The sequence below is a fragment of the Podarcis bocagei genome (genome assembly GCF_964188305.1).
Source record: "Podarcis bocagei genome assembly, chromosome: 5".
NCBI classification, from domain to species: Eukaryota; Metazoa; Chordata; class Lepidosauria; order Squamata; family Lacertidae; genus Podarcis; species Podarcis bocagei.
This window is the reverse complement of record NC_138129.1, coordinates 52752726-52779765: the sequence shown is the minus strand read 5'-3', so window position 1 is coordinate 52779765 and position 27040 is coordinate 52752726. Positions and strand designations below refer to the sequence as shown.

At 45.1% G+C, this 27040-nt stretch overlaps 1 protein-coding gene across 4 annotated transcripts in view; it reads left to right on the top strand.

Annotated features, from left to right (window-relative positions):
* SLC6A9 (solute carrier family 6 member 9) overlaps positions 1–27040 on the top strand; it is a 58293-nt gene that overhangs the window by 16448 nt on the left and 14805 nt on the right. The window contains exon 1 of one of the 4 annotated variants that reach the window (XM_081196862.1): positions 12343–12446. The exons of the other annotated variants lie outside the window; for them this stretch is intronic. Coding sequence (XP_081052988.1) covers positions 12411–12446 — 36 coding nt within the window. The 5' untranslated portion in view covers positions 12343–12410. Of the gene's footprint in view, positions 1–12342; positions 12447–27040 lie in introns of those variants that run through there. 4 annotated transcript variants of the gene reach the window in all.

Below are 27040 nucleotides of genomic sequence, written 5' to 3'. Positions count from 1 at the left end.
CATTAAAAACTAATAATAAAAAGAAAAAGCACATATAGGAAAAACACAAAAATTCCCTCTTTCTTAATTTTACATCTTCAATTCACATATTTTCCTGACTTCCTCACGTCCCCCATTCTTGTATCCCTTTTAAAATTTGGTTCAGCAAATTCATAGCCCATTAATTTATCTGTTGTTGGTTTAATCTTAAATTTTACCTTGTTGCTAGAACCCCAGCATTTCACTTCAATGTCATCAACATTCAGAAATTTTACAATATTTCTGCAAATAGGTTTTAAATTTCCCCCAATCTTCTTCCACTGAGTCTTCTCCCTGGTCTCGGATTCTGCCAGTCATTTCCGCCATCTCCATATAGTTCTATTAATTGCATCTGCCAGTCTTCCAAGGTGGGTAGATCTTGTGTCTTCCAATGTTTTGCGATAAGAATTCTTGCTGCTGCTGTAGCGTACATAAAGAAAGTTCTATCCTTCTTTAACACCGATTGGTCGACTATGCCTAGGAGGAAGGCCTCTGGTTTCTTCGGGAAGGTATATTTAAATACCTTTTTCAGTTCATTATATATCATTTCCCTTACACCACTCTTTTCAATGGGCTTCTAAGGGGTGCTCTGCTTGATAGATTATTTGTGGGTTCTCTCTCTCTCTCTCTCTCTCTCTCTCTCTCTCTCTCTCTCTCTCTGATCTGCATCAACTGAGTGGAAATTTAGAGAGAATTGCTTGAAGCATTATATGTGCTGTGCCATAAGATTGCCTAGACTCTGAGTTACCTCTTATCTATCTGTACTGTTGGTCAGTGTCCCACCAATGTACCTTCATCACACTGGCATTCTAATCCTTGGGGGTTCTGCAAATATGCTTGGCTGTTGTCATGCCATAGACAGGCATGGCCAAACTTGGCCCTCCAGATGTTTTGGGACTACAACTCCCAACATCCCTAGCTAACAGGACCAGTGGTCAGGGATGCTGGGGGTTGTAGTCCCAAAACATCTGGAGGGCCAAGTTTGGTCATGCCTGCCATAGAACAAAGAATAAACATTTAACATGGAACACAATAGCTAAAATCGCAAGAACCCTAACTTGCTTAAGAACGTGACCTAAGCACACTTACCGGAAAATAAGCTCCACTGAACATAATTGGATTTACTTTTGCATATGATTGCACTGTTGTTATTTTGTTAAATGGTGTTCAGGGAAGATGACCATCATATTTGAATTGCTAATAATAAAGAGTCTATGGTTTGAAATATACAGGGATTTCCATACATCTTGACTTTTAAATATTAGAAACTTTGTTAGAATTTATTTTTTTCCTTTCTTACTGGCAGGTTTTCCTCTGATAGATACCTGCTGCCATGCTGGTGGTGTTACTTTTCAGTAATGGCTTTTCAGCTTGCATGATTGCAGAGAAAAAATTGAAAACACATGGTCCATATTTTAAAAAGCACAGAATACAGAACATACAGATGAGAACATTAGTGTTTAAGGATTCCAAAGGTCAAAACAATAATAAGCCTAACTTATCATACTCCTTACAGCTACACCCCACACCAAACTCCTGCATATATTCTCTCTTCCTCTTCACTTTTGTCTGAATCCCAACACTTCTTTACCATAAATAATTTAAGATAAAAATCCAAGTTTTGCAAAAACCTTAAAAAATATTTTCCAGCCAAGTATGGACTCTGTTCACATAGGTTTATGCAAACTTTATTTTAATTGAGAAACTTTGGCATGTTGCTTGCAGAATGCGGGGATTTTAGTGCACAATTATTGATTCTAGCCATGCTCTCGTCTCAGTTCTGTTTCACCTCTATTTAATGGTGATGGTAGAGAATGGAGTATTCCCCAGTGCTGAAGAACCAGATGTTCCAGCACCACTATGCCTGAGCTTTCTTTCTTTCTTTCTTTCTTTCTTTCTTTCTTTCTTTCTCTCTTTCTTTCTTTCTTTCTTTTCTTTCTTTCTTTCTTTCTTAATTTATAATTAGTTTTTTAAAAAAGTTTTTTTGTGTTACAAAACAGACAGACTATTGTCTCCAATTTCAATTTGTAGTCTTTTTCACAGTTCATTTACATTTAGTGAGAGACACCTTTGTCATAGACCTCTTCCTTTTGGGGGAAATGGGAGAGGGGATGCCTGCATTTTCTGATGTTGCATGCTCAAGGTGTATTTAAGTGCAGAAAGCCAGCATCCTTGGTGCCTCTCCTTCCTTTGACATGCTTTTTATAAGCAAATACATATCCTCCTATCCCTGCAGTTACATTGATTTGGATAATAAATGGACTGCACTGGAATAGTAAAGGTAAAGGTAAAGGTAAAGGTTACCCCTGCCCGTATGGGCCAGTCTTGACAGACTCTAGGGTTGTGCACTCACCTCACTCTAGAGGCCGGGAGCCAGCGCTTTCCACAGACACTTCCAGGTCACGTGGCCAGCGTGACGAAGCTACTCTGGCGAGCCAGAGCCGCACACGGAATGCCGTTTACCTTCCCGCTAGTAAGCGGTCCCTATTTATCTACTTGCACCTGAGGGTGCTTTCGAACTGCTAGGTTGGGAGGCGCTGGGACCGAGCAACAGGAGCGCACCCTGCCGCGGGGATTTGAACCGCCGACCATACAATCGGCAAGTCCTAGGCGCTGAGGTTTTACCCACAGCGCCACCCGCGTCCCTTAGGAATTTTTAGGAATTGCACTGGAATAGTATTTTCCATTAATGCTGGCCTCTCCATCCCCCAGGATAGAACACACACCACAGCATTGAACGCACATATTCTTCTTTGAACTTCAGATTTTGAAGTTGTATGAAAACACTGGTAGCTTGAAGTTACTACTTTCACATGGGAGACCTGGAACAGAAAAAAAGGGAAGCTTTCCTTCCTGATTAAAGCAAAATAATTATTTGAGATTAAGGGGGAAAGCATCCTGGGCGTATTGAACAACTTCAAACTGATCACCGTTTCTAATGGTCTGATCTATGAGTGGAATATGTTTTAAGATATATAGATCTGTCTTGGCTTATTTTGGCATAAACTTCCACTGCCAGGTGTCTCCCAGAGAAGTTAAAACATGTAAAAATAAATAAGGTAATTAGATCTGTTTCTATTGGTTTAGCAAGCTGCCCTTCAAATCATGCTAAAACCTTCATCTGCCTGAGAAGAGTGTTGTATTATTTCCAGTGGTTGCATGTTTCTTTACCGCACAAAAGTTGGTCTAATAAAAGGTTTCACCTTTGGGCTATGCTCACTTCTAACTCACCTTCTAAGAAGCTTGACTGAATATAGTTGCACATATGTGCATTATCTAATCTCCATATATACAATTTTGAATCAGCATATTTAATCCTCCTAAGATGCTCCATATATTGTCAACAGTATAGGATTGGATCCAGGCTCAGTCCTGTTTAGAATAGACCCATTTAAATCAATGGGACTAAATCTTCTAAAACTAATTGAATATACAAACGTACTGTAGTTCTTTGGATTTTTGCTTTAATAGGCTATTTCTTAGTGGGAGTTTTCCAATAAAGAACCAGTGGTTAAGAACAGTTTACATAAAACAGCCATAGGTAACTATAGCCATCCCCCGTTCTATGCCCCCAGCATCTGATAATTGGAAGCTTGCTGCCTCTAAACATGGGGGCCTCTATTTTTAGTTATTTTTCTAAAAGGCACTGTATAGCTCCTATTCCCAATGAATTTGTCCAGCTCTTGATTTTGGTTTTTTAAAAACATCTACAGTTGTAGCTACAATCATATCTGTGAAAATGGTTTCTGTAAGTTAATTGTACATTAAGTCTGACATCCTATACCTCCCTAGGTCTAAGCCCCACTGAACTGAGTAGAACTTACTTCTGAGTAAATATGCATAGGATTGCTCTGTAACTTGTACTTTCTGACAAACACTTCAGAGAGCAAGTCCTTCTAATACACTTTGCCAAAAGTTTTGTATCTTGTAACGGCAATGAAATATCACTGAACTGAAATTGAACAAAGGTTTCTAATCTTCTAATCCTTTGTCCACAAGAGGTTACACAGACAAAAGGTTCCATAGCAGCCAAACTTGTTGACCGATTTGTATTTGCTGCTTACCATTGAATTCTATGTTGCTGTGTTGTGCGTGGGTTGAATGTTTGAGCATCTTCTGGTCTGATTTCACAGTGGTTCAGGAAGGCTGCGATTCACAGGTTGGGATATGTTTGGGTTTGAAGTTTTGATCTCTCAGAGCACTGCTGGCTGCTTTACTAGAGCTACATGAGAAATGGGAAACTCTTCTTTTTGTTGAAGGGAAGTGTCCCAAGACCTGTCGTCAACTGCTGTTGTGGGAGTTCCCATACATTCAGAAAAGCTGTTGCATAAGTTTATTCACTTATTTCAGTTGGTTTCACATCCACGAAGTGGTAACACCAACTGGATGAGTTGTTAGAAAATGAGATATATGCATGACGGTGTGGTGGGGCTCCCCTCACCTCAGTTGCATTGTTGCTTCTTCCTGGGAGGGAGAGGGAGAGGGAGAGGGATGAGGTGACAAGTTTATTTTATACTAGAAATGGCATGCCCCTCTACTGTCCTTCTCAGTGTTATAGGTGAAATTATGGCCCCACACATACACAGTGAGGAATGTACCCATACCCCATCTGTCTGTAATGGAATATATAGTACTCGTTTGCAGCTATTGTCTCGGAAGTTATTACCACCGCTCCCCCATTCACACTGTACAACAGAAATGGTAGTAGCCTTTACTGTCCCTTTTTAAGAGGATGGGTGAAGTTATGGCCAGATTTTCAGTTCACAGCATTCACCTGCATTCTGAGTAATTCATTTGAAGCCTGGCCGTAGCAAAATGTCAACTGAAGTTATATGCCCATCTGTTTAGATTGTTTTACTCAGCTGTGTGACCAATTTTTATTTTGTTTTAAGATTCGTACCCATCTTTACCTTTTCATGAAACACGTGATGGCTAATGTATTAAAAATATAAAACATATGCATTTTAAAAACGTGTAAAATTACAGAAACAATTTTTGGGGTGGGGTTGGGGAAGCAAAACAAAATCTCATAATAAGCATGGTGAAGGCTTCCTAGAACAAAAAAAGTATCTAAAAGAGTGGAAAATAAAAAGAGGGTGAGTGAAATATCCTAGGGAACAGCAATCCACATTGTGGGTGCCATGGCAGAAAAGGCCCTTTCTTTTGTTTCCACCTGCTGTACTTCTGAAGATGAGAGGCCACGAGGAACAGGATCTCCCACTGAACATAGAAGCTGGGTGGGTTCTTATGGGAGGAGGCAGTCCTTTAGATATCTATGAGTGCAGCCCAAATCCCCACCCCTCTGGCAGGGCTGTACAGAGCAGCAGAGCCACAGCAGCATCCACAGCACAGCTGCTCACAGTGGTGGCAGCACACATATGGATGGGAGGCATGGAGGAGGATTGAGCCTGATACCATCAGGTGGTGGCAGCAAGACCAGCTCAAGATCCAGCAGATTCTGGGCCAGCGCAGCTCCACTACCTCCCTGCTCTTGGAACACCCAGGTTCTGGGGATTTCAACCAGCCACTGCTGGTGCAGACACTGCCAGTGGGCAGCTACTCCAGTGGAAGGCAAGCTCAGGCATCAATGCTGAGTCAAAAGGTAGCTCCACTCTATCCAGCCACACCATGGCCAGGCCCAAGAGGGGTTTGGATTGCTGTGTAAGCTCCAAACCATCAATGGCTTTACAGGCAATAATCAGCCCTTTGGATTGTGGTTGGAAGCAAACTAGCACCCAGTGTACTTTGTACAAAAGAGGAGTTGCATGTCCCGAATAAACCAGCACCTGTTAAGTCTAGTTCCTGCATTTTGAACTACCAACAGATGTTTCCAGGTAGCTCTGTGTATGCATTGCATTTATCCAGTACAGATGCAACTAAGGCTGTGGCCAGATTTATTCCTTTCCTGTTCTGGTCTGGAAATCTACTTGTCTGTAGGAGCCTTTGGTCAGGGCCTGTTCTCATCCTTCATATGCTGAGCCTGAGAATAAATATGTGCCTAGGAATTTAAAACACTTTCAAAGCTTGCTCCCACTCTTCCTGGGTTCCTGCAGGGTGTATGTATCCTTGTCATGGACACAACTGAGAAACTGGGAGTAAGAAGGGCATGCCAGAAACTCTGACCTGCTTCAAGGTGATAATACCAGTGGGGGTCAGGAGAAGAGATGTGCAAATCCCTTGGTATGAAGTGGGTGGGTGTGCTGTTGTGAATGCATGGAAACCAAAAGGTGCAAGCTGTGTGTCTGTGTGTGTGTGTGTGTGTGTGTGTGTGTACACAGGGGAATCGTTCTAAACAATTGAGCTAAGTCTGCAACTGAAAGAATCTTTTGTGGAGAGTTTCAGTGTACATTCATTTAGTCTTTATACATGTTCATCAGCAGATAATACACCTGAGCACACCCCATTGAACCTGTAGTAGGTCACTGCAACACCCACCAACACCCCAAAGATATCCAGAGACAGGTATGTGGCCCTGTAACACAGTTATTGCGATGTAGATTGACACAGTACATGATGTGACTTTAAGATTATTGGACCACAGAGACTAGCAAAGAACACCATTGTCCTAAGCAGTGATAGTAGGTGACATGGACTTGTACCCATGATTCCTGTGCTGGATTTATCTCCAAGGGAAAGATGAGAAGTGACAGCAAAGGGACTCAAAGATGGAACCCCAAACCCAGTGTGAGGCTCTTCTGTGATATGGCACAAATACTTGTGTGGTGGTTTTAAATGGAAAGATGCTCTCTTTCTTGTTTTAAGTTTGTTGTTGCAAATGGTTTAAGGCAGAATAAAGTCTTTGTACATATTTCCAATTTAGAAGAATGACTAAGCTTCCATTCAGCTCAAGATTTTTTAGCCAGGCTGGGTTTCCTGAGACTGACCCATCCAGGCTTTATGTAGCCCTTGCAGAACATGGTTGTTCTAGTTTGAGATGTTTGAGCATGTTCCTTCTGTGTGCTGAAGTATCTCCCATTAAAAATAAGCCATCCCCAAGAGCACAGTTTCACCCTTCAGTTTGGTGTCTGATTTCCTGAAATGTAAGACATTTGTATCTGCACAGAAAGCATTTTCATTCTGCCAACTGTATTTTTCCTTCTTTGCATGAGAATGAATGTAACTAACAAGAATGAATGCGTCTCCTTTGCCCTTTGCTTTTATATCTGACATAGGATTCCTATCCTGCCTACCCTGTCTAGCTCCACCTTCTGGCTGAATTAGACTCTGTTGCTGGCATGACCCTCAATTTGCCTTTTGCAGCTGTGGTGGCAAGTAGGTTTTGCAGAGTGGGACTTACTGGTTCTAAGCTAGTATTGCATGCCGACTGCCCCCACGCGTGGCAGCTTATCACTGGACCATGCCTTGTCCATGTGTAGCAATGGCAGCCCCCTAGACCCCATCTGGTCTCTTCTCCCCCCTTCTCTGCACTTCCCTGCCATGTTCTGCTGTCTCATTCACGCCTCATTGGGCTCCTTGGACAGTTGATGCTCAGGAAACAGCTGGGGTGCTCGAAGCCATAGTAGGGGAGGTGGTGAGGCTTAGCATTCCATCAAAAGTAGTAAAGACAACAAGAGCGTCCCTAAAGAACAAGGCAGGTCAGACTGAGTCCAAAAGGGGAGACTGAGAATCAAGTTCTTGGTGCCCCTATGAGGAGCCCAAGTTGGAGAAAATAGAAGACATTTGTTGTGCCATCTTAACTTCCCCTCTTTTCTGTTGCTCATTGTTGTCACCATATGGTCAGCTCAGTGCATGGTGACTTCATAAATGGTTACCATGGAGATGGCTTTGATGACATCAAGAGGAAGGGAGAGCAGCAGCAGGATGTGGCATGTGGTTCTTGGAGGAAAGACAACCTGGGATGGCTCTGAGGGATCACATGTCCCTAAAGCAGCTTCGCCAATCTGGTGCCCTCCAGCCGATGGGATCTGTAGTCCAAAACATCTGGAAGGCACCAGGCTGGTGAGGTCTGCACTATTGGATAGGCTTCCCTTTCCACTTGGATAAGTTGTTGCTCTTTTCCCTTCGCCACTACCTCAATCAATTTTGGGAACCTTTGCGTCTCAAGATAGTGGGATAAAGGTTCAGAAAGTTAATCTAAGCATATCTGGTTCATCCACCCAAAGAGCCAGAACTGACCTAAGATGAGGCATTGTTAAAACATGGTGGGGATTAGGATATACCGTAATTTTCGCTCTATAAGACGCACCAGACCACAAGATGCGCCTAGTTTTTGGAGGAGGAAAACAAGAAAAAAAATATTCTGAATCTCAGAAGCCAGAACAACAAGAGGGATCGCTGTGCAGTGAAAGCAGCAATCCCTCTTACTGTTCTGGCTTCTGTGGTAGCTGCGCAGCCTGCATTCGCTCCATAAGACGCACACACATTTCCCCTTACTTTTTAGGAGGGAAAAAGTGAGTCTTATAGAGCAAAAAAATACGGTATTTAGCAGCACTGCACATTCGCAGAGTGGATTGCACCCTGCCTTCCTGCACCCTAATACCACTGTGATACAAAGTCAGAAGGTCTCAGTGAGGATTGGAATGGTTTAAGGCAATGAGTGATAGCTAGTTTTACTCAGTGTCTACTCTGAGCAAAACCCAGACTCACATATAGGAAAGTGTTTTACACCAGGTCAGTCCATCTAGCTCAGTATGGTCAACAAGGATTGGCAGAGGTTCTTTAGTGTTTCAGAGATCTTTCTCTGCCTTGCCTGGAGAGGCCAGGAATTGAACCTGGGACTGTCAGCATGCCACTGTGCTATAGCCATTCTCTACTAGAAGGAGAACCTGCAGGCAGGGGTATTGCTGTACCCCAGGTTTTTTGCAATAGGCTCTCGATTGCCTACCCCTTTGTCTCTTTTTTTGGGGGGGACTTTTTAAAACAAGTTTGCATATAGGACAGCTGGGCACACTGCAAAGTTCACTACTGGTGAACCCACTACCTTAGTTACCCGCTACCTTAGTTTCCCATAAATATCTGTACATTTAAGTTAGCATATGGAGATTGAATGCAAATTTATGTCATGAACCCATGTCTCCAACAATTACGCCTGTAGGTCTCAGGGAAGTTCACAACACAAAGTTACAATATACAAAGCAAAAAAATTGTAAGAAAAATAAAGCATAAAATATAAGATAAAAATAATCAAAACAATAAACAATTGTGATGTACAGTATAGACACTAATAAACAATACACTCCCCAACAAAAGCCCCTAAACAATGTTCCAGCCCACCCACAAATACAAATAGAAAAATCCAAATTAACATATAACATTTAAAAACAATTTAGAACAACTCCACCCTCCCAATAAAACAGCACCCATCCAAGTTAAAACCACATCCCCGTGAAAACAATAACTTTAACACAAGGGGGCTGGCTCACACCCTCGTTCCACCCCCACAGTGCTGCCACCAAAGGGATAGCTCCCCTTTGCTGTTGCCCCCTTTGGTGTTGCGACCCTTTCAGGGGCAGCCTTGCCGAGGATGGCCCCACCCCCAGACAGGCAGGCTTCATAGGGCTGCCCCAGCACTGATCTTCTACCTGGGACCTCAAACCTACCGTCTTGTCATAGTTCTCGGTATTCTCTGAGTGGCAGAACTACCTGGCCAAGGCATGGCTACAGAACACACACACACACACACACATCCAAGGGTGACACGGAGAAAGAGGAACCTTGGCTCTCACAATCAAGCCTTCGACACCAGTCCAGGCCCAGTGCTAGATAGCTGTATCCTAAGCAGACTGTGGTGCTATATACAGGCCCCTGCAGAGGGGCAGACGGCTGTGTACAGTTGCCATTGACCTCGGAGGGCTAAGCTGGCTGTGGGGCAGGACCTACACTGTCATGCCAAGAACTAGACTCAAGCCTGGCTACACACACACACACACACACACACACGTACATGTCTCAGAGCTGTCTCTTTACAGCTCTGACTTCTTCTCAGCTCTGTGACTGGCTGGGCTTTTTGGGATGCCCTACAACAGGTGGGTGCAGGCAGAAGTCCCTATAAGGCCAGGGGTGTGTGCCAAGCCAAGACTTAAATAGCTCAGCAAGGAATACTATATGTGAGCACTGTGAATGAGTTGTTATGAAATCTGTTTGGGCCCAGGATGCCTGCCTCTTCAGACTCCAGCAAGACTGTAATCCTGTGCCAGGTATTACTGCCTCCAAGGAGCCGGGCCAGGCTGAAAGCACAGGCGCTGAGCCCGCACTGGGCTTGGGAGGGGCTGCCTGTGGCCGGGGGTGGGGGGGCAGAAGCGGGTGGAGTCTCCTTCACTGCAGGAGTAAGAAAAACTTAAGCCCTTCCTGGCTGCCTTTCCCTCTTGGCGCCCAGCTGCTTGCCCAAGCGCTGTGGGGTCTGAGCCCATCTGTGAGGCAGCCCCCTCCTTCTAGTGCTAGTTAATTGAAAGGGAGGGGCAGCCAACAGCTGGATGCTGCTAATGAGGCCTCATTAGGTGAGGTCAGGCTGAGCTGGCTCTTTCACCACACTGAGTGCCTGCTGGGCAAATGGGAAAGGGTTGTGCCACTATTGGATGCAAAGCGGAGCAAGAGGCCCCACATGCACCTTCAGCCCTGCATCCCAGACTTCTCTCCATTTCCAAATGGAATTGAGAAGTCAGGGCGGGGGTGTCAGAGTTGGGGATGAGCTGTAGCTCAGTGGTAGAACATTTGCTTTGCATGCAGAAGGTCACAGGTTCAATCCCTGGGAAAGGCAGGAGGGGGGATCTAGGTGGGCCAAGAGTCTGACTTGATCATAGAATTAGGGCAAAGGACCCTAAGGATCATCGCAAGTAGATAAATAGGTACTGCTGCAGCAAGAAGGTAAATGGTGTTTCCATGCGCTCTGGCTTATGTCACTGTGTTTCATTGCTCCAGAAGCGGTTTAGTCATGCTGGCCACATGACCTGGAAAACCATCTGTGGACAAACGCTGGCTCCCTCAGCCTGAAAGCAAGATGAGCCATAGTTGCCTTTGACTGGACTTAACCGTCCAGGGGTCCTGTAGTCCAACCTCCTGCAATGGAGGAATATGCAGCTGTCCCAAACAGGGATCAAACCTGCAGCCTTGGCATTGTCAGCACCATGCTCTAACAACTGAGCTATCCAGATGTTGCTAAATGATATACGGCAGCTTTCCATGTTGATGTGTATGCAAGTCTCAGCTTCAGGTAAGCCAGATTCCTGCCCTGGAGCTGTTTGCTGCATCTCTACCTGAAGGTGCTTATAGCTGGCTCCACAGGCCAGTGGATATAATGGGAACCATTTGCATAGAAAAGGTACCCAGTTCAGTGCCCAGCATATCCAGGTAGAGATGGAAAAGTGTTCTGGCTGAAACCGTAAAGAGTTGTTGCTAGTTGAATGTAGACACTACGCAGCTAGATAGACCAATGGCCTGGCTTTGGTATATGGCAGCTTCCTAGGTTCTGGTTCAGTGGGCTCTGAATGCTGGGAAGGAATGAACCACCCTTGGAAAATGAAGTACATCCGTGCCTCTCAAGAGCAATTCCACATAGGACCCTTGAAAAGCAAATGGAAATGGGCTGTACGACAGGGATGGACCTCCAGGCTCATTTTGCTTGGTTTAGTCATGCTGGCCAAATATATCCTGACACTGCCTTGCACCCTCCAGCTTCATTTGTTTGTAGCCTGAAAGCATGTGGAATTTGCTGGGATTCCACACTCTTTCTTCGTTCCCTCTGAGTCTTTACCTCATTCACGTTTGTTCATCATTTACCAAGTACACTTTCTTCAGTGGAACAAATAGCCTTAGGGGAAATGCTTTGAGCGAGAGGAGTTGCATGCTGCCTTTCACAGCAGTTCTGCCCTCACCCAATCTTTAATGAAAACCAAAGCACTGGAAGATCCGACCGCAGATCTCCCAGATAACATGATGAGCTTTCCATGTGTACTGTAGGTTATCACTTGTTAGGAGGAGCCACCTTTTGTCCATGAGAGTGGAGACTAGGCTGCATGCACGCCATACATTAAAAGTAGCTCATTAAAGGTGCTGGGAATCGTAGCTCTGTGAATGGATAAACTATGGTTCCCAGGATTTGGTGGTGGTGGGGTGTATACAGCCTTAATAGCAGAGGAAATGGGTGATCCTAGGTGCTTCTGGGAGTGTGGGCTCCTCTGTGTGTGAGAGAGAGGGAGAGATTGCAGCAGTAGAGGGGAGCCATGTGGCTGGGTATAGAATGCTGGCGGGTGCTGGGCAGCGCGGTGCTGGGCACTGGGCAGGCGGGGGCAGCATGGTGCTGGGAGAACTGAGCTGAGAGTAATGCCAAGTTCATGAGGGAGAGGCAAGCACATTATCGCCCCAGTAGCAGCGGGGCTGGATGTGAAGGAGGCAGCAATCAGCCACAGCTCTAGCAACGCCCCAGGATACCGGGAATGAGCAGCCAAGGGGTTCCCTGCCCCCAAGAGCAGGTCAGTGGGGAATCTTCCCTAAAGCCCTAAAGTGAGGGGGAGGGGAGGGAGCCGTTTTCCAATGGGGGAGGAAGGATTCGTGTGAGTGTGTGTGAGTGTTCGAGTTCCACAAAGAAGCGAGGGGGTCCTGTTGCTGCGGCTGCCACAGCAAGTTTAAAAAGGGGGTAAAGGGGAGAAGTTAATGCCGGAGACTCAATGAAAGCTGGTAACCACACTCTCTCAAAGCCTCTTTGTGCTGGCTCCCGGGGAGACAGCGCAAAGAGGTGAGGAATTGCCAGGCTCAATGTGGCTCAGGCATCACTGCCAGGCTGTTTCTCATGAGGGTGGAGATGCATAAAACAGTTTAGGGGCTCCAGCCCATAAACATACAGGAGTGCAGGAGGGGGGCTGCTCCTTGGCTGCCGTTCCATCCGCTTTATGAAGCCAGAAAGTCTGCATTTAAGGTTGGTTATAGTTATAGGTGTGAGTGAATAAACTTTTGTGGCTGCACATGTGCATCCCCCCCCCCCCGCTGTGGACTTCAGTAAGGTGGCCTTTTTCTTCTTGAGGGCTCTAGCCCTTGCTTTCTTGTAGTGCTCCCTTCCATCGCCTTATGGTGTGTGTTGTCCGGTAGCAGGAAATGCTTTCCAGCACTACTCAGGCCCTACACTTTTGGGGTCACCATTGTACCCTCACAGCTTATATGCATTAAGTTACATTTGCCAGCTGGAGGTGTGGGGAGCAGCTGTGTTTCCCCGTGGCCTCTAGAGAGAGCCAGAGAACAGTATTTACTGCATGAGGGGCTGTAAAGGCCATGTAGCTATTGGTAACTCCACTTCCTGCACACTTTAGCACAGGGGTGGGGAACCTCTGGCCCATGGACCAAGCTTGGCTCACCAGAGGTTCAAATATGGCCAGCCACCCCAGCTGCCCCACACCTGATGTCATATATGATGTTAGGTGTGGGGCAGGTAAGATGCAGCTGCCAATGCACAATCGGGAACCTTGAAGTGCACTCCTTGTTGTGAATTAGCAAGGGAAAACAGGCTTGCCCACCACCAATTTGTGGATCGGAAGCCTGCTGGATTGGCTGCATGTGGTTCTTTGAAGTCATAGCTTTGAGGCCTCAAAGCACTGGTTCCCTTGTGCAGTCAGGTGATTGACAGGTGGGAAGCCTCACCCACCTGTCAAATTCGGCCTGTGAGACTAGATCAGATCCTGCTATGGATCTGGCCCATGGAGCCAAGACGTTTCTCCTCACTTTTCTTAGTAACACCTGTCCAGAACTTTTGATGCTCTGTGTGGAGTAAAGGGGAAGCTTCAAACCCTGATGCACTGATTGCTCTGCTGGGACAGTGTCTGTGGTCAGGGGTTTGGCCAAGGAATTTATCTGAGCCTTTGAACAGAGGCATTCCTGAAACAGATTGCAGGATCCATGCTCTCAGTAACTTTTTAAAAGTGAAAACAACTAAAAGCAAGAAGAAAAGGCGTCAACAAGGCCGGCCCTACCATTAGACAGAGTGAGGTGACTGTCTAATTTACCAGGTGCTGGGGTGCAATGACAGTAGCCCCTTGGGTATTCCTCCTGGTGAGTTCCCAGACCATACCATTTTGTTGAGGACAATGCTGCCTTGTGACCTATCCTGCAACCACAGAAGTAGTCTGCTGCCCTCAGGTATGGTGGACACTATACCATTGCTAGTATTGAAATAAGATTTAAATGCTAGCCTAGTTGGCTTCTGTACATGGAATGGTGAGGCGCCATTTTGTCTTTTGCCAAAGGCAGCAAAATGTCTTGCATCAGCCACAAGCAAACAATACCCTTATATGCATGGTTTCAACACAAAGTATAGTATAGGGTGAATAGTCATATTTTTGGTGATTTGTCAGCAGTAAATTTAAAAGAGAGGAAATTGAACCTTTAAAAAAATGTATTAATACTGACTTGGTTATACTATCATTTTCACAAGAGATATCAATATTAGCAAGAAACTTCAAATGCTGGAAGCCAGCTGCAATTTGTAAGTTCTACAACTTGGTTTGCGGTAAGGGGAACACAGCATTTTTGCACTTCTAGAAGTCCCACAGCCAGCAAGAATGACTTAAAAACATGAAAATCACGTTCAGTTCCCTTAGTTTTGGATGTACCAAGAAACATACTATGAAACTTTAAATGAAGTATCAAATGACTACAAGTACAAAAGAAAAATCAACTCATTAATTAAGATTATTGGGGGTGGGACCTATTACTGGTTTTTTCTCATAGCACCTTGAAACAGGTTTCACCTTTTTAGGAATGATATCTAGCAACTGTCTCTAAAAAATGGAACACCAGCTTCACCAAATCTCAACACCTGCAAGCAAATGTATTGCTTGCATCACAACCAGAGCCATTGTGATTAAGATACCCCCTCTTCTCCCTTCGGCAAAGACCTTTGAGTTTCCATTGCTACTTTTCTGTGACTCAGTCTTGACTGCACCCTTCCGAAGGCAAGAGCCTAAACCAGGGATGGGGAGCCCAGGAGTGGATCTGCTACGAAACTAATGAACTTTAAACTTCAGGGCCCTTAATCCCAGAGGGGCCCCAGAAGCAACTTTCATCCACATTGCTTTAAAAAAATAAATGGGTCTAGTAGACTCAATTTGAGTTGCATGGCACAAATTGATTATTTATTTGTTTTTGTATATATTTCTCAGAGTTTTGAGAGTCAGTAGCACGGATGTTGTAAAGATTGTAAACAACCCAACTGAAGAAGATAACAGTGGTTATCCAGACCTAACTGCTGGTTGCAAAGGGGCTCTCATAGCAATTCAAGCTTCAGGCCCCTAAAAATTAAGGTCTGCCACTGGGCCCTCCAAATAATTGCTGCACTGCAACTCATCCCTGACCATTGGACATGTTGTCTGGGCTTGATGGGAGTTGTAGTCCAGCATCTGGAGAGCCTCGAATTGCCTGTACGTGGGCTAAACCTTGACTAAGTTAATCCCACCTACCCAAAATCCTGGATGGTCACAGTATGTGTTATCTGACTTGTGGGGCTCTGATACTGCAGCCGATTTCCTTGCTGTCGCACTGAAGGTGATAGCTACCAAAGCTGATCTATCCCATTTAAAGGAAGTCTGAGGCCAGATGGATTGTGGTTGCAGCTTGTGTATGGGTTGGAGTGAGGAGAGTTGAGTGCTGCGTCCCCGGCTCACTCCTTTATGCCTCTTTTAAAACCTCAGTTTGCCCATTTATTTTTATCCTGCATTTGATGGGTTGATGCATAGATTTAATCAGGTCATATGTTTTACCCTCAGTTGCTTTCTGTAGCAATTTAAGGTTCAGCCTGGGTGCCAGATGGAGTCCAAACCGTTGTTATAGTCAGTGAAGCAGACAAATAATTTCCGTGATTAAAAGAAGTTTGCTCATCAGTACATGAAGGGAGGGAGGGACATCACAATTGGTGACTTCTTTTGCAGTGTGGAGCAACATTTCCTTTCAAAGGTTTACCCAAAGTGAGATTTCTGATTTGATGAACTTGCTACAGATCACACAGGTGGTTCTGTAGCTGCTTTGGGGTCATGGGTTGCATAATGAATTCATCCTGCTCCCAGCTCAAAACTATGTTTGAATTGCGCTGGGCCAAATGCAATTCAATGTCATCTTGTAGAGCTGTGTGTGTATACAGAACTTGTGATGGCATAACTCTTATTTTTGGATGCACAACCTCAGTTCCTTATTCTTTTCTACCTGTTTTGGCTATTCTTGGCATGCTGGACAGTGCTACTTTTGACACAAGCCTTTGATTTGCTGCCTCTGTCCATTCAACAGGCTCCCTTTAGTTCAACATCCATTAAATCATACAGTATTTTGAATTAAGAGGGTGGTAATATAAGCAAATAACTTATGGAGGAAATATATAGAATAGTGTAGAGGTAAGCTTACAGAGAAGCACCAGAGTGACAAGAATCAATCTTGAGGCAAGCTGAAAGCCTCATCACAGGGAGTGAATTTGAAGAGCAATTTAGGGGTGGCAGATTTTCTCCAAAATATGCTGCCCCTGGACCCTAACTTTAAGAGCTCTAGCCCCTGAACTGGCAGGTGGGAAAGTGCCTCCAAGATGGCACCAAGGATGCACATGGCAAGCAAGTTTTTTGTTTTGTTTTTTAGTCATCCATCTAGGACAACCTTCCCAAATCTGTGGCCCTCTGGATGTTAGTAGACAATAATGCCCACTCTCCTGACCATGGGCCATTCTGGCTGAGGCTTATGGGAGTTATAGTCCCACACATCTGGAGGATAGCAGGCTGAGGAAGGCTGATCTATATAATCTTTTTTCCAAAGTGCCACCACCCTAAAGCAATTCCAGAGAAGGATGAGTTGGAAAAAACATCCCACCTAGAAAAGCAGCTTGTCTCTTCCATCCCCACAATTTATTGCCTAGCACCATTTTGGAAGTGCTGCTCACTATGCCAAAAGGATTCTAATTTGGGGGCAAATGAAATGAGAAGCCCCCCCCCAGTGCTCATACTTGATATGTGTTCGAGAAGGAGAAAATCTATAGAATGATAGTGAATGCAGTCTAAAGGTTGTAGCAAAAGAAGGCAAAGAAAACAAAAAAGAAAAGAAAAGAAAAGAAAATATCAGCCCTGTCCATCAAACACTGAATAATATTTACCGTATTTTTCGCTCTATAACACGCACCCGACCATAACACGCACGTAGTTTTTAGAGGAGGAAAATCCGTAGGCATGCCACCCATAGGCATTCCCTCTATAACACGCACAGACATTTCCCCTTACTTTTTAGGAGGAAAAAAGTGAGTGTTATGGTGCAAAAAATACGGTAATTTGATGCTTGGATTCACTATTTTTAATGTTAACTTCTCACTGCCATAATAATCCACTCTTTCAACATCTCCTGATTCAGGCATCTCCCTCCAATTAAATATACTTTCACATATTGTGTGCATAGCATCTATTATGTTATTTTATTTTATTACATTTATATTCCTCCTTTCTTCTACCATGGGATCCAAGGAGGCATGCATGTAGTTCTCAGGCAATCCAGCCACAAACCTGTTTAGCATCAGCCAAGTGGTGACCTCCTGTGCCTTCAGAACACACCCGGGTAGCAGCACCTCTGCTGGGTGTCCCATGTGACTTTTACTAAAATGTTTGGGCTTCAGACTGAAGCATAGAACCCTCAATAAGTTGAGAAAGGTCATCTCCCCTCTGGCCCATTGTATATTGAGTACAACACTGATTCAATGCAATAAAGGTGCAGTATGTGAAGGTGACCATGGGAGCCCTTGGACCAGCAAGGCTGGGGGAATTGGGAAAAGCTTTTCTGGTAATATCTGCTGCTTTCTCTTTTCCTCCTGACTTCCACTAGAATATTTGGAAATACATGTGTTGTGCAGCTCCTAGCCTAGGATGAACATTCTGTGCCCAGTCTCTACCCACTGGCACTCCAAAATGATCTTCCCTGTTCCCTTTGGTACTGAGGGCATCATGTTGTGAACAGTTTGACTCCAGCATGCTTTAGGCTTCTTGTTGTTGATATAAGCTGAGCAGCTAGTTGTCTTCTTGCCTGCACTGCCCCAGAGTTGGAGGCTTTGTGGGGTAATGAGTGGGGGTCAGGTGAGGCTCCAGTTGACTCAAGCAGTGAGTGAGCTGGGATCAAAAGAGGGATTTCCCTTGGCTCCTAGCTAAGCCTTCCTTGCCACCTGGCTTCTAGCCCAGACCTGCTTCTCTTCCTTCACCACCGCAAGGGCAGCATGTCCCTTGGGAACCACTTGCCGGAAGGGGCTGTGCAGCTGACAGGAGCTTCTCTAGCATAAATCCTGTTGCCTGATTGAAGCCTCCTTCTGGAAGCAGCCCAGTGGCCTTACAAGCTCAGCCATGAGGCCCACCAGTTGAGCCAACAGGTGAATTAGCATAAGAAAGGTAGCTCTTGCCAGGGAGTCCTGATGGATGAGCATGAGGTGGTATAAGAACTTCCTTCCCCTTCTCATGCCTATGAAATCCTGCTGTGTCTCTAGGAGAAACCATGGGTGACTCTCTGATCTGTGTCATCACTCGGGTCAAATTCAGTATGTATTTCTCCCACATTTGCTATGCAACTGAGGGCTCGTCTACACTTCCGCACATCCGCTTGTCCCATGCCTGGAAAACATGGGTCTGAGTGGTTTTGCCTATGCCCCACAACTTCCTGAAAGCCTGCTGTTTAGTGCTAAATCAGAGCAAATGTCAATCTGGACAAAACCCAACTGATGTTTGCTCCAATTCAGCAGTAAAGATTGGGTTTCCCCGAGGGCAAGCAGCAGGGCATGTGGAAGTGTGAATGAGTCCTTACTTGATGGGTGCAGGTAGGAGGATGCAAAATAATGCATGTATGTGAATATAGACGCGCACACACTTTTTCTTGAATTCACCAGCATTGTAAGTAAAAAGTGAAGTTTGTGGTACTTTCCCCTTTTGTGCTTTGTTAGAGGAAGAAGCAGGTTAATGGCATCCATGGGGATTCAGGGTAAATGGCTTCCCTAGTTCTGCCACCTCAAACTTTAGCTCAGGATCAGTTCCAACAGGGCTCCAGCTGAATATGAAAACATTTGCAGCATTTGCTTTTGTACATTGAGGCATTGGTATTTCCGCAATAGTCAGAAATAGTGAGGAAAGGTATAGTACCACACTCATATGGGGATAGTGGCAGCACCAGGAAGAATCTATATTCAGGAGCGCACCAGGGATAAAGAGCCTTCCTGGGGAGGTGAACATTTAAAAATGCATTTTCCCCCTCAAGTAACCACAACATTTCAGTAATGGGAGAGAGAGGCAAGCTAAATGTCCGGAGAATGGTGACTGTTTGCCCCCACTCCTGGTGCACTGCCTATGTGTGGGGAGGAAATCCAGGATTAACAAACAGCATTTAAGGAGGGCTCACAATTCTGCCAGAGGGAGAATTTGGTAGAAACCTGTGCTTCCACAGCAGACCAAGAACTTGGTAGCTTTCATCATGATTGTCTGGCACGTAAGGTGAACTTTGTGATACATTTATACCTGCACAAAAGCATCTTGCACCAATATAGTGTGATGAAATAGCTGCACCATGTCAGTACAGGAGACACCTGTGCATGCATACTGAAACCAAGGACATCACAGAGCTTTAAAGAGAAATTGCAGTGTAAAACCACGGAATTCATCAAGAGGTTCAGTGCTATAATTTGTTGACTGAATTGGAAATTTGGGACATTGTTTATTTGTTTATCACACTCTGCGTGCTGCCTAGCTTACAAATGTCAAGGTTTCTGTATTATCAGCAACAACTGTTTTGTAAATTGCCACTGTTAATTACAGAATTTATTACTACCTCTGGCATCAGCATTTGCAATTCTTCAACCCCCCCCCCAAATAACCATGTGAAGATATACCTGCAACTTTATGTACTTGATGAAATCAACAGTAGTCCACAAACGTTTATGCCATAATTTTCTTTACTAATTTGTTGTCCTTTAAGATGCCACAAGACCCTTTTGTTGTTGCTGCAATAGGCTAAGACAGATACCACTCTAGAACTGCCAAGTACAAAGTCAGAACAGAAGCTTGGAATCATAAACTGAAAATGAAAGTGTGCGTGTGTCTGCCTACCAGCTTGTTTTAGACTTTTCATTTTTATCCCACTTATGGACTTTAATTCAGTACTACTTAAGTTATTAAACTGGTGGCATCTGAACCATGATGTCCAAACTAAGAAACTGTGGTTTGAATGATCCCTACAAACCAGGATAGCAGTCCATGGTTTGTTATCCTGCTTGACAGGGATCACTCAAATGATCATTTCCTAGTTCATATATTGTTGGAAACTCTTTCAGGAAACAAGGAAATGTTGAATTAAGGAAGAGAAAAGGGAAGAGGCAGGAGTCTGTGTTCTCATAGCTTATTCTTTGGTTTGTTGGACCAGGGTTGTTGTTGTTGCTGCTATTTTTTAATTTACGAATCACTTTCTTATGTCTGATCCAAATGGAATCCTCTTCCACAAGTATAGAAAGGTGTGTGGGACTTTCCCTCCATTCTTCCCCAGGGTCCCATACATGGTTCTCCTATTCTCCCCCCCCCCCAGGAGGTTCTTATGCCCTTGGGTCTGGAGGATGAATGAGCTGCTGGATGCTTCCTGAGGAGGCTTGGCAGGCCTTGGATGGGAATGCGTGAGCAGGCTGTATTGCTGCATGCCCTGGCAATGTGATGAGAGCCTGTTACAGGGGAGTCCTGCTGGCAAAATGGGGAAAAACAAAATAATGTTAAAAAACAAATTAAAATAACCATGGAGAAACAGTGCTCTTCTATACAGTAACTACCAGCCCTTGTTTCTGGAAAGTTCTGTATAAAAGTATTCAAGTAAGTGACTTTACACATATGTATAGAAAGAATGCCAAACAGAATAATTAACTTCACCATTGAAAGCTGCATGACCATATATGCTCCTAGGTAGTAGTATAAAGCTGAGGCAGAATTTAGTATAAAATATATAGAATTTCATTGACTTTCATCTGTTTAGTATACAGTATATACTTGCTGAGTAAATACATGAATTGGAAAGCTGGAAACTTTATTTAAAGCACTGATTTAAATCAGCCCTTGTTCTTGGAGGATATCATTATAAATCTTCCCAAACAGTGAAACATTCTGTCTGTATGTGACAGGTAAAATTGCTGCCACCAATACATGATTTGGCCAGACCCGCCAAATACCGTATTTTTTGCTCTATAAGACTCACTTTTTCCCTCCTAAAAAGTAAGGTGAAATGTGTGTGCGTCTTATGGAGCGAATGCAGGCTGCACAGCTATCCCAGAAGCCAGAACAGCAAGAGGGATTGTTGCTTTCACTGCACAGCAATCCCTCTTGCTGTTCTGGCTTCTGAGATTCAGAATATTTTTTTTTCTTGTTTTCCTCCTCCAAAAACTAGGTGCGTCTTGTGGTCTGGTGCGTCTTATAGAGCGAAAAATACGGTACCTCGTTTCTTGCCAAGACAGTTTTCCTTCATGAAAAGTCAACTGATTTAATTTCTGACCCACTGTGGGAGCTAATTCACATGTCTTCCTCTAATAAGGGAATGTGTGGCCCATTCCTGCCCTGCTATAGCCACTGCTTGTCTTGCCTGCCCCAAAATGGCAGGGTTTGTAGTTTCTTCCAGTAGCTGACAGAAAGGCAATGGTAACGGAGGATTAGCCTCGGTACTCACCTCCCCCTAAGAAGTAGTAACAGAAGCAGTGGAGGACCGATTCCCTGCATTTCCTCCTCAGGGAGGTGAAATGAACTGGTCCAAAGTTTGCAAAGAGTGGCTTGATCCTAACATGCTAAGAAGCAGCAGTGTATGCTGGGAGTTGCCCAAGTCAACGGGCTACTTCCATGAGTTTCACTCCAGCCTTCTCTTTGCGTTCCTGTTGGGAGTTCTCTGCCCAACAGACCACCACGTGGCCAGAGTGAACTGAGCTCCCATTAATTAAGCAGAACAGAAGCCTCATTAGCGCTCGCTTTGCAATTCAAGTTGGATTAGGCTACTCAGAGTGAGCAGCATGCTTTAAGAAGTCAGCCATGGAGGATCTGACCTGCAGCTAACTATAGTGCTGCCCTTACTCTTGAGATGCTGCTCCTTTGGCCATGAAAAACTGTGTACCAGCTAGGACAGCTGAACTGGTAGGACGAGCTATGACCATTTTTCTTCACAACGTAATGGTGTAGAGTCATTCTTTAATGTCAAGCTGGCACAAGTAGAATATAAAGGATAGAGGCAGTTGTGTTGTGTGATACTCTGGAGCTTCATGTTACAGTACTAGAACATCATAAACTGCCACCCTATTCAGAAACCACTGGGTTGGGGGGAGAACACTTCAACCACCTAGATTACTGTTACTGACCTTCTTGAGCAAAGGAACTTCAGAGGGAGACTTCCAGCGTGAAACTACTGAACTGTAATTTATGAAAAGTTCAGTTCTCTCACCTGTGCCTGAATCGAGCAACAGTAGCTCATCTTACCACATTGTTAATTAGTTTACTAATTATTAGTGAGAGGATTTGTGTGTTGGCCATACACACCAATTTGTGTAGCGATTTGACAAAATTTTAGTGTAAAACAAACAACGTATTCGTGGTATATTTATTTCTGGGCAGTTGTGAACAGTAGTCAACTTTTATTCTTGGCTTTACATTTTTGGTTTATTGCATGGTAACAAATCAGAACTCCGCTTCCAACAGCATTATTGTGGCATGCAGGCACAGCTGATAAACATACATGCACTCAGAGAGAGACCCTCACCACCACAGCAAATGCAGGATAACGCTTCATGCATCTGATAAAGTGGACTCTACTCCACAGGTCTTTGAGATGCCGCAATATTCTCACTGTTTTTGCTGCAACAGCTACTGCACCGTTATGACTCCTTATGGGGAAGGCTACCAGGCTGTGTATCCAATTCCTTGCAAAGTGCTGTGTAGCCAGGCTGGCAACCCCATTAACCGCGCCAGCAAACGTGCCACGCGGTCACATGTGGCTGCCGCCTGAACATCTCGTCCCGAGCCCATGCTCAGGGAACATGAATGGCCGCAAGCGCCCGGCAAGGACTCGATCAATGCAGAAGGAATGGGGGGCAGAGCGGGAGGGGAGCTGGGAACGCACTCGTTGCTTGATTTACAGCATCTGGACTCCCTGCTTCCGCGGGTGAGAGAAAGGGAGGGGGTGCTAGCACTTCCTCTCTCTGCCCCAGATTCCCTGCTGTGCCCTGGTGAAAGGCCTATTGGTCTAAGTGGAAAAGCACTGAGGAGCCTCTGCTGTCCATTGTGTCACACATCTTACAAAGCCAAAGAAAGAAGCTTCCTTCAGGTGGGTACAGACCCAGAACCTCAATAGGAAACTTGCCACTAGAGCCAGGAGTGGAATAACCTGTTATTACTCCAAAATCCTCAGATTGTCTTTGTGGGGACTCTTTGAGATAAAATTACACATACACCATCATCCAAGTGGGCTGGAGCTGTTAGCCCAGGTCTGATATGGTGAGATACCTGCCTTTTTATCAGAATCCACTGAGCGAACATTTAATTCTTCTGACACACTCCACTGCTGTCCTGGAAGCTGCTTCTCTTCAACATGAAAATGTTAAAGAAAGATGTCAGCAGCTGAAAGGACTGAATCAGAACTTATTAAGAAGTTTTCTTGTATCCGTTTGGGCATAAATAGGCACAGTGGTTCCTGTTCCAGTATAGTTTGCTAATTACCAATGCTAGGATGGTTGTATTTTTACTAGTTACTGCTGTTGTGAATGCTGCTGCTCTTCCCATCCCCATTTAAGTTCAATTCAGTATTTGCGTGTACTTTTTGCATTTTATTGCCATTCCGCTCCACTGGTTGTCCTTTTTCTTCTTCTTTTTGCTATGCACAGTGTGAGTGTGTGGTGTATTTACAGTACCAAATGAGGATAATACTTAGTGTCGTAATAAATTGGTTCAGTCTTTAAGATGCCACAAGGCACTTTGTTGGTTTTGCTGCAACAGATTAACAGACTGCCCCTCCAGAAGCTGCATTTATGCAGTAACAGCTTGACTGTATCTGGAGGGAGAAGGCTGTTTGGTTAAGAGTAGCCACCCATATTAAAGACCCCTTGTGGCAGGGCTGGTTTAGCCTTCAGCCAAAAGGCACCAAGGGAAAGTTGCTGGCAATGCTCAGGCCATCAACCTTATCCCTCTGTAAGCAAACCCTGCAAGGTTATTTGCACATACCTAGATGCATGTATACACATGTATATGTGCAGATATGTAACAGTTACATACATTTCTGTAAACAAGCATGCAGAGAAACCTTGGGACAAATATTCATAGATACATGTATCTCACTGCTAGTCTTGGAACGCTCTGGGGCGCTGTTCATATTCTGTTTCTCATTTCAGAATTGGTGGAGGAGAGGCAACATCTGTTAAAGGTCATATTCTGCCACAGCTCTTCAAAAGTGCCAGATTCTCTGCCCCTAAAACACAAACGTCCCCCATAAGAGCAGCCCTTGGAACCGCTGGGTCAAACGTTGCCATGATGTAGGATTGTCTCTTGGCCTGACTCCCTTGTCTTGCAACTGTGGTTGGGGTGCATTCTGTGTGTGCAGAGTGTTTGCTGACTTTCCCTCTTTGCATTTGCCCCTCCAAGACTCCACTTATCGTGGGGAAATGACTTCAAGCCTCCCTTGTGTCAAGGGTGGATGTGAAGAATACAGAGAAAGATTGGGATAAGGATATTAGGATGTGGTATTACTCCCTGCTTGCCACTGGCAAATGTATACCTTTGGCCATGTACATACCATACTTTTAAAACACCCCCCTAAGGATAATGGGAAGTGTAGTTTGCCCTTCATTGAGCTACACTTCACAGTACCCTTAACAAACTACAGCTCCCAGGATTCTTTTGGGGTGTGCGTGCTATAAAAGTATTGTGTGTGCAGTCTTTTCTTTGGAGGGTTGTGTGCAGGGTCTCCCTGTCCCCTGCAGAACATGGAGATCCTGGGAGGTGATCCTTTAGGTTGCTGCCGAGTCCCCATGATGCCACAATCCCCACTCCGGCTTCCATGGCCAGGGCTCACAGCAGAGGTCACTTCTAGCAGGCGTGGCTCCCCCGTACCCTGCCAGTCCCCCCAGTTAGCGCAGCAGATGGCTCCTTGGCAGCTCTGTGCCAGAGCGGCTGCTGGCTCTAATTGAATGACACGGTTAGGTGCACAACTCGCCGGCTGCCAGCCCCCTCCCACCCCAGTGGCAGGAGGCAAAGCTGAAACGACGGCTTCCATTTGCTGAGTGCTCACAGCAATTGTTTGCGATCAGCGGGCAGCCACGTGCGCCTACGTGGAGTGTGCTGCGTGCACCAGGGGGAGAGCAAAGGAGAGGCTCCTGCGAAATGCTCCTGCTGGCAGCCTGTTCATCTCGGAGCTCCTGAGAAGTAGTGGGGCTCAGGGAGCAACATCCTCCCCAGCAAAGCATCCTGGAACATGGGGCAGGGGCCAGCCATGAACAGGAGGGCCCACAGAGGCCAAGTGCTTCTTTCCTAGGGCACCCACTTTTTCTTTACAATACCCTCTTTTCTCCCTTCCTGTAGTAAAGCTGAGCTATCTCATAAGCACTCAAGTGCAGTACCCTCTTCCTAACACACCAGCAACTGAAGGGGTCATTGGCAGGGTGTGAGGTGCAAACCACAGGAGCCAATGTGAGTTTCTCAGAAGATAAAAGGAAATGCTTTAGGCCCTCATGAGAAGCAGCAGCATTTGGTTGGGGAGGTTTAAACCCAGGGTTGGGGAAACCTGTGGCTGAACTACAAACCCCAGCATCCCTGGTTGAGGATGGTGGGAATTTCGGCCCTGCAGTGTCTGGAGGGCCACAAGTTTCCCTGCCCCTGATTTAAACAGTCAAGATGCAAAAGCTGCTAGCACAGGGCTGATCATCCATCCGTATAACCAAGGGATTCTAGGATGCGCCAGCTGCAATGCCTTGCTCCCAATCCTTGCTTATTGACAGATCACTCCTTCAACTGGAAAGAAACAGCTCTGACATGGCTTATGAATAATAGGTGAAATATATTGACATTTGGAATGAGATTATACAGAACATAGTAGATTATTAATAATCATATATGTATTTGGACAATAATAGTACTGATATATCTATATAATAATGTATGGTAGTGTAACTGATTATATTTAGTGTATCCTATGTCTTTTCTTATGTTTTAATTTTTTTGCTTTTTTATTTGTGCTTCTCTCTCTGCCTTCTCTTTTATCACTTTATTTTCTCTGTAACTGAAATTTTCTTAATAAGATGTTAATAATTTTACAAGTGGCAGTTGACAGAGGAGAGTCTTTGCAAATTGCTGACCCAACTTACTTCAAATTCTGATTTACCCCTCAAGTAGGTAGGCAAGCGAACTAACGATCACTTAAATCTCATGCAGGAGAACTGAACCCAGAAGCATCTTCAGGTGATGTCCCATCTCTCAGTAGGAGGAGGGGGCAAAGTACAGGCAGTAGCCGCCAGAGAAATATTGCTCCAGAGCATGACCAGATGTGCCCCATCCGCTCTAAGGGAAGAGAAGCCAGGCTTTGTTGTTGACACAGCACATCTCCCGTTCCTTTGATCTGAAGGCTGCCATTGTTATCCTTGGGCAGTACAGGGAACTGGTGGTGCCAGGATGGAGCTAGATGCACAAAAGCTCCATTTTTGTCCTGCGGAAAGCGGCTACGCTTGATGACAGCATCCTGTCCTGTGCAGTGCTTGGGCTTCTTCTGTGTGGGGCTGAGTGCTTCCAGCCACATGGAAGTCGTACTGTTCCAAAGGTAGCTCAGACCTTGGCTCTGTCAACGCTGCGGCAAGTAGCCTCTGTTCCTCCCCCTGCCCCTTAGGGGATAGAGAAATTGGGGGCATGTCTAAGGCTTGGGCTAGCAATGGACGCATTCGGAAGGGGAACTCTAGGGTGATGGGCCAAGATTGTTTAGTACCATTTATTTTCTCTGACAGACCTTAAAGGACTAGGTATGATTAAGGAGGACTGAGGCTCCCTCTCCTGGCGATGTCCTTTTACTACAGCCAATAACAGCCTTCCTGAGCTGTCAC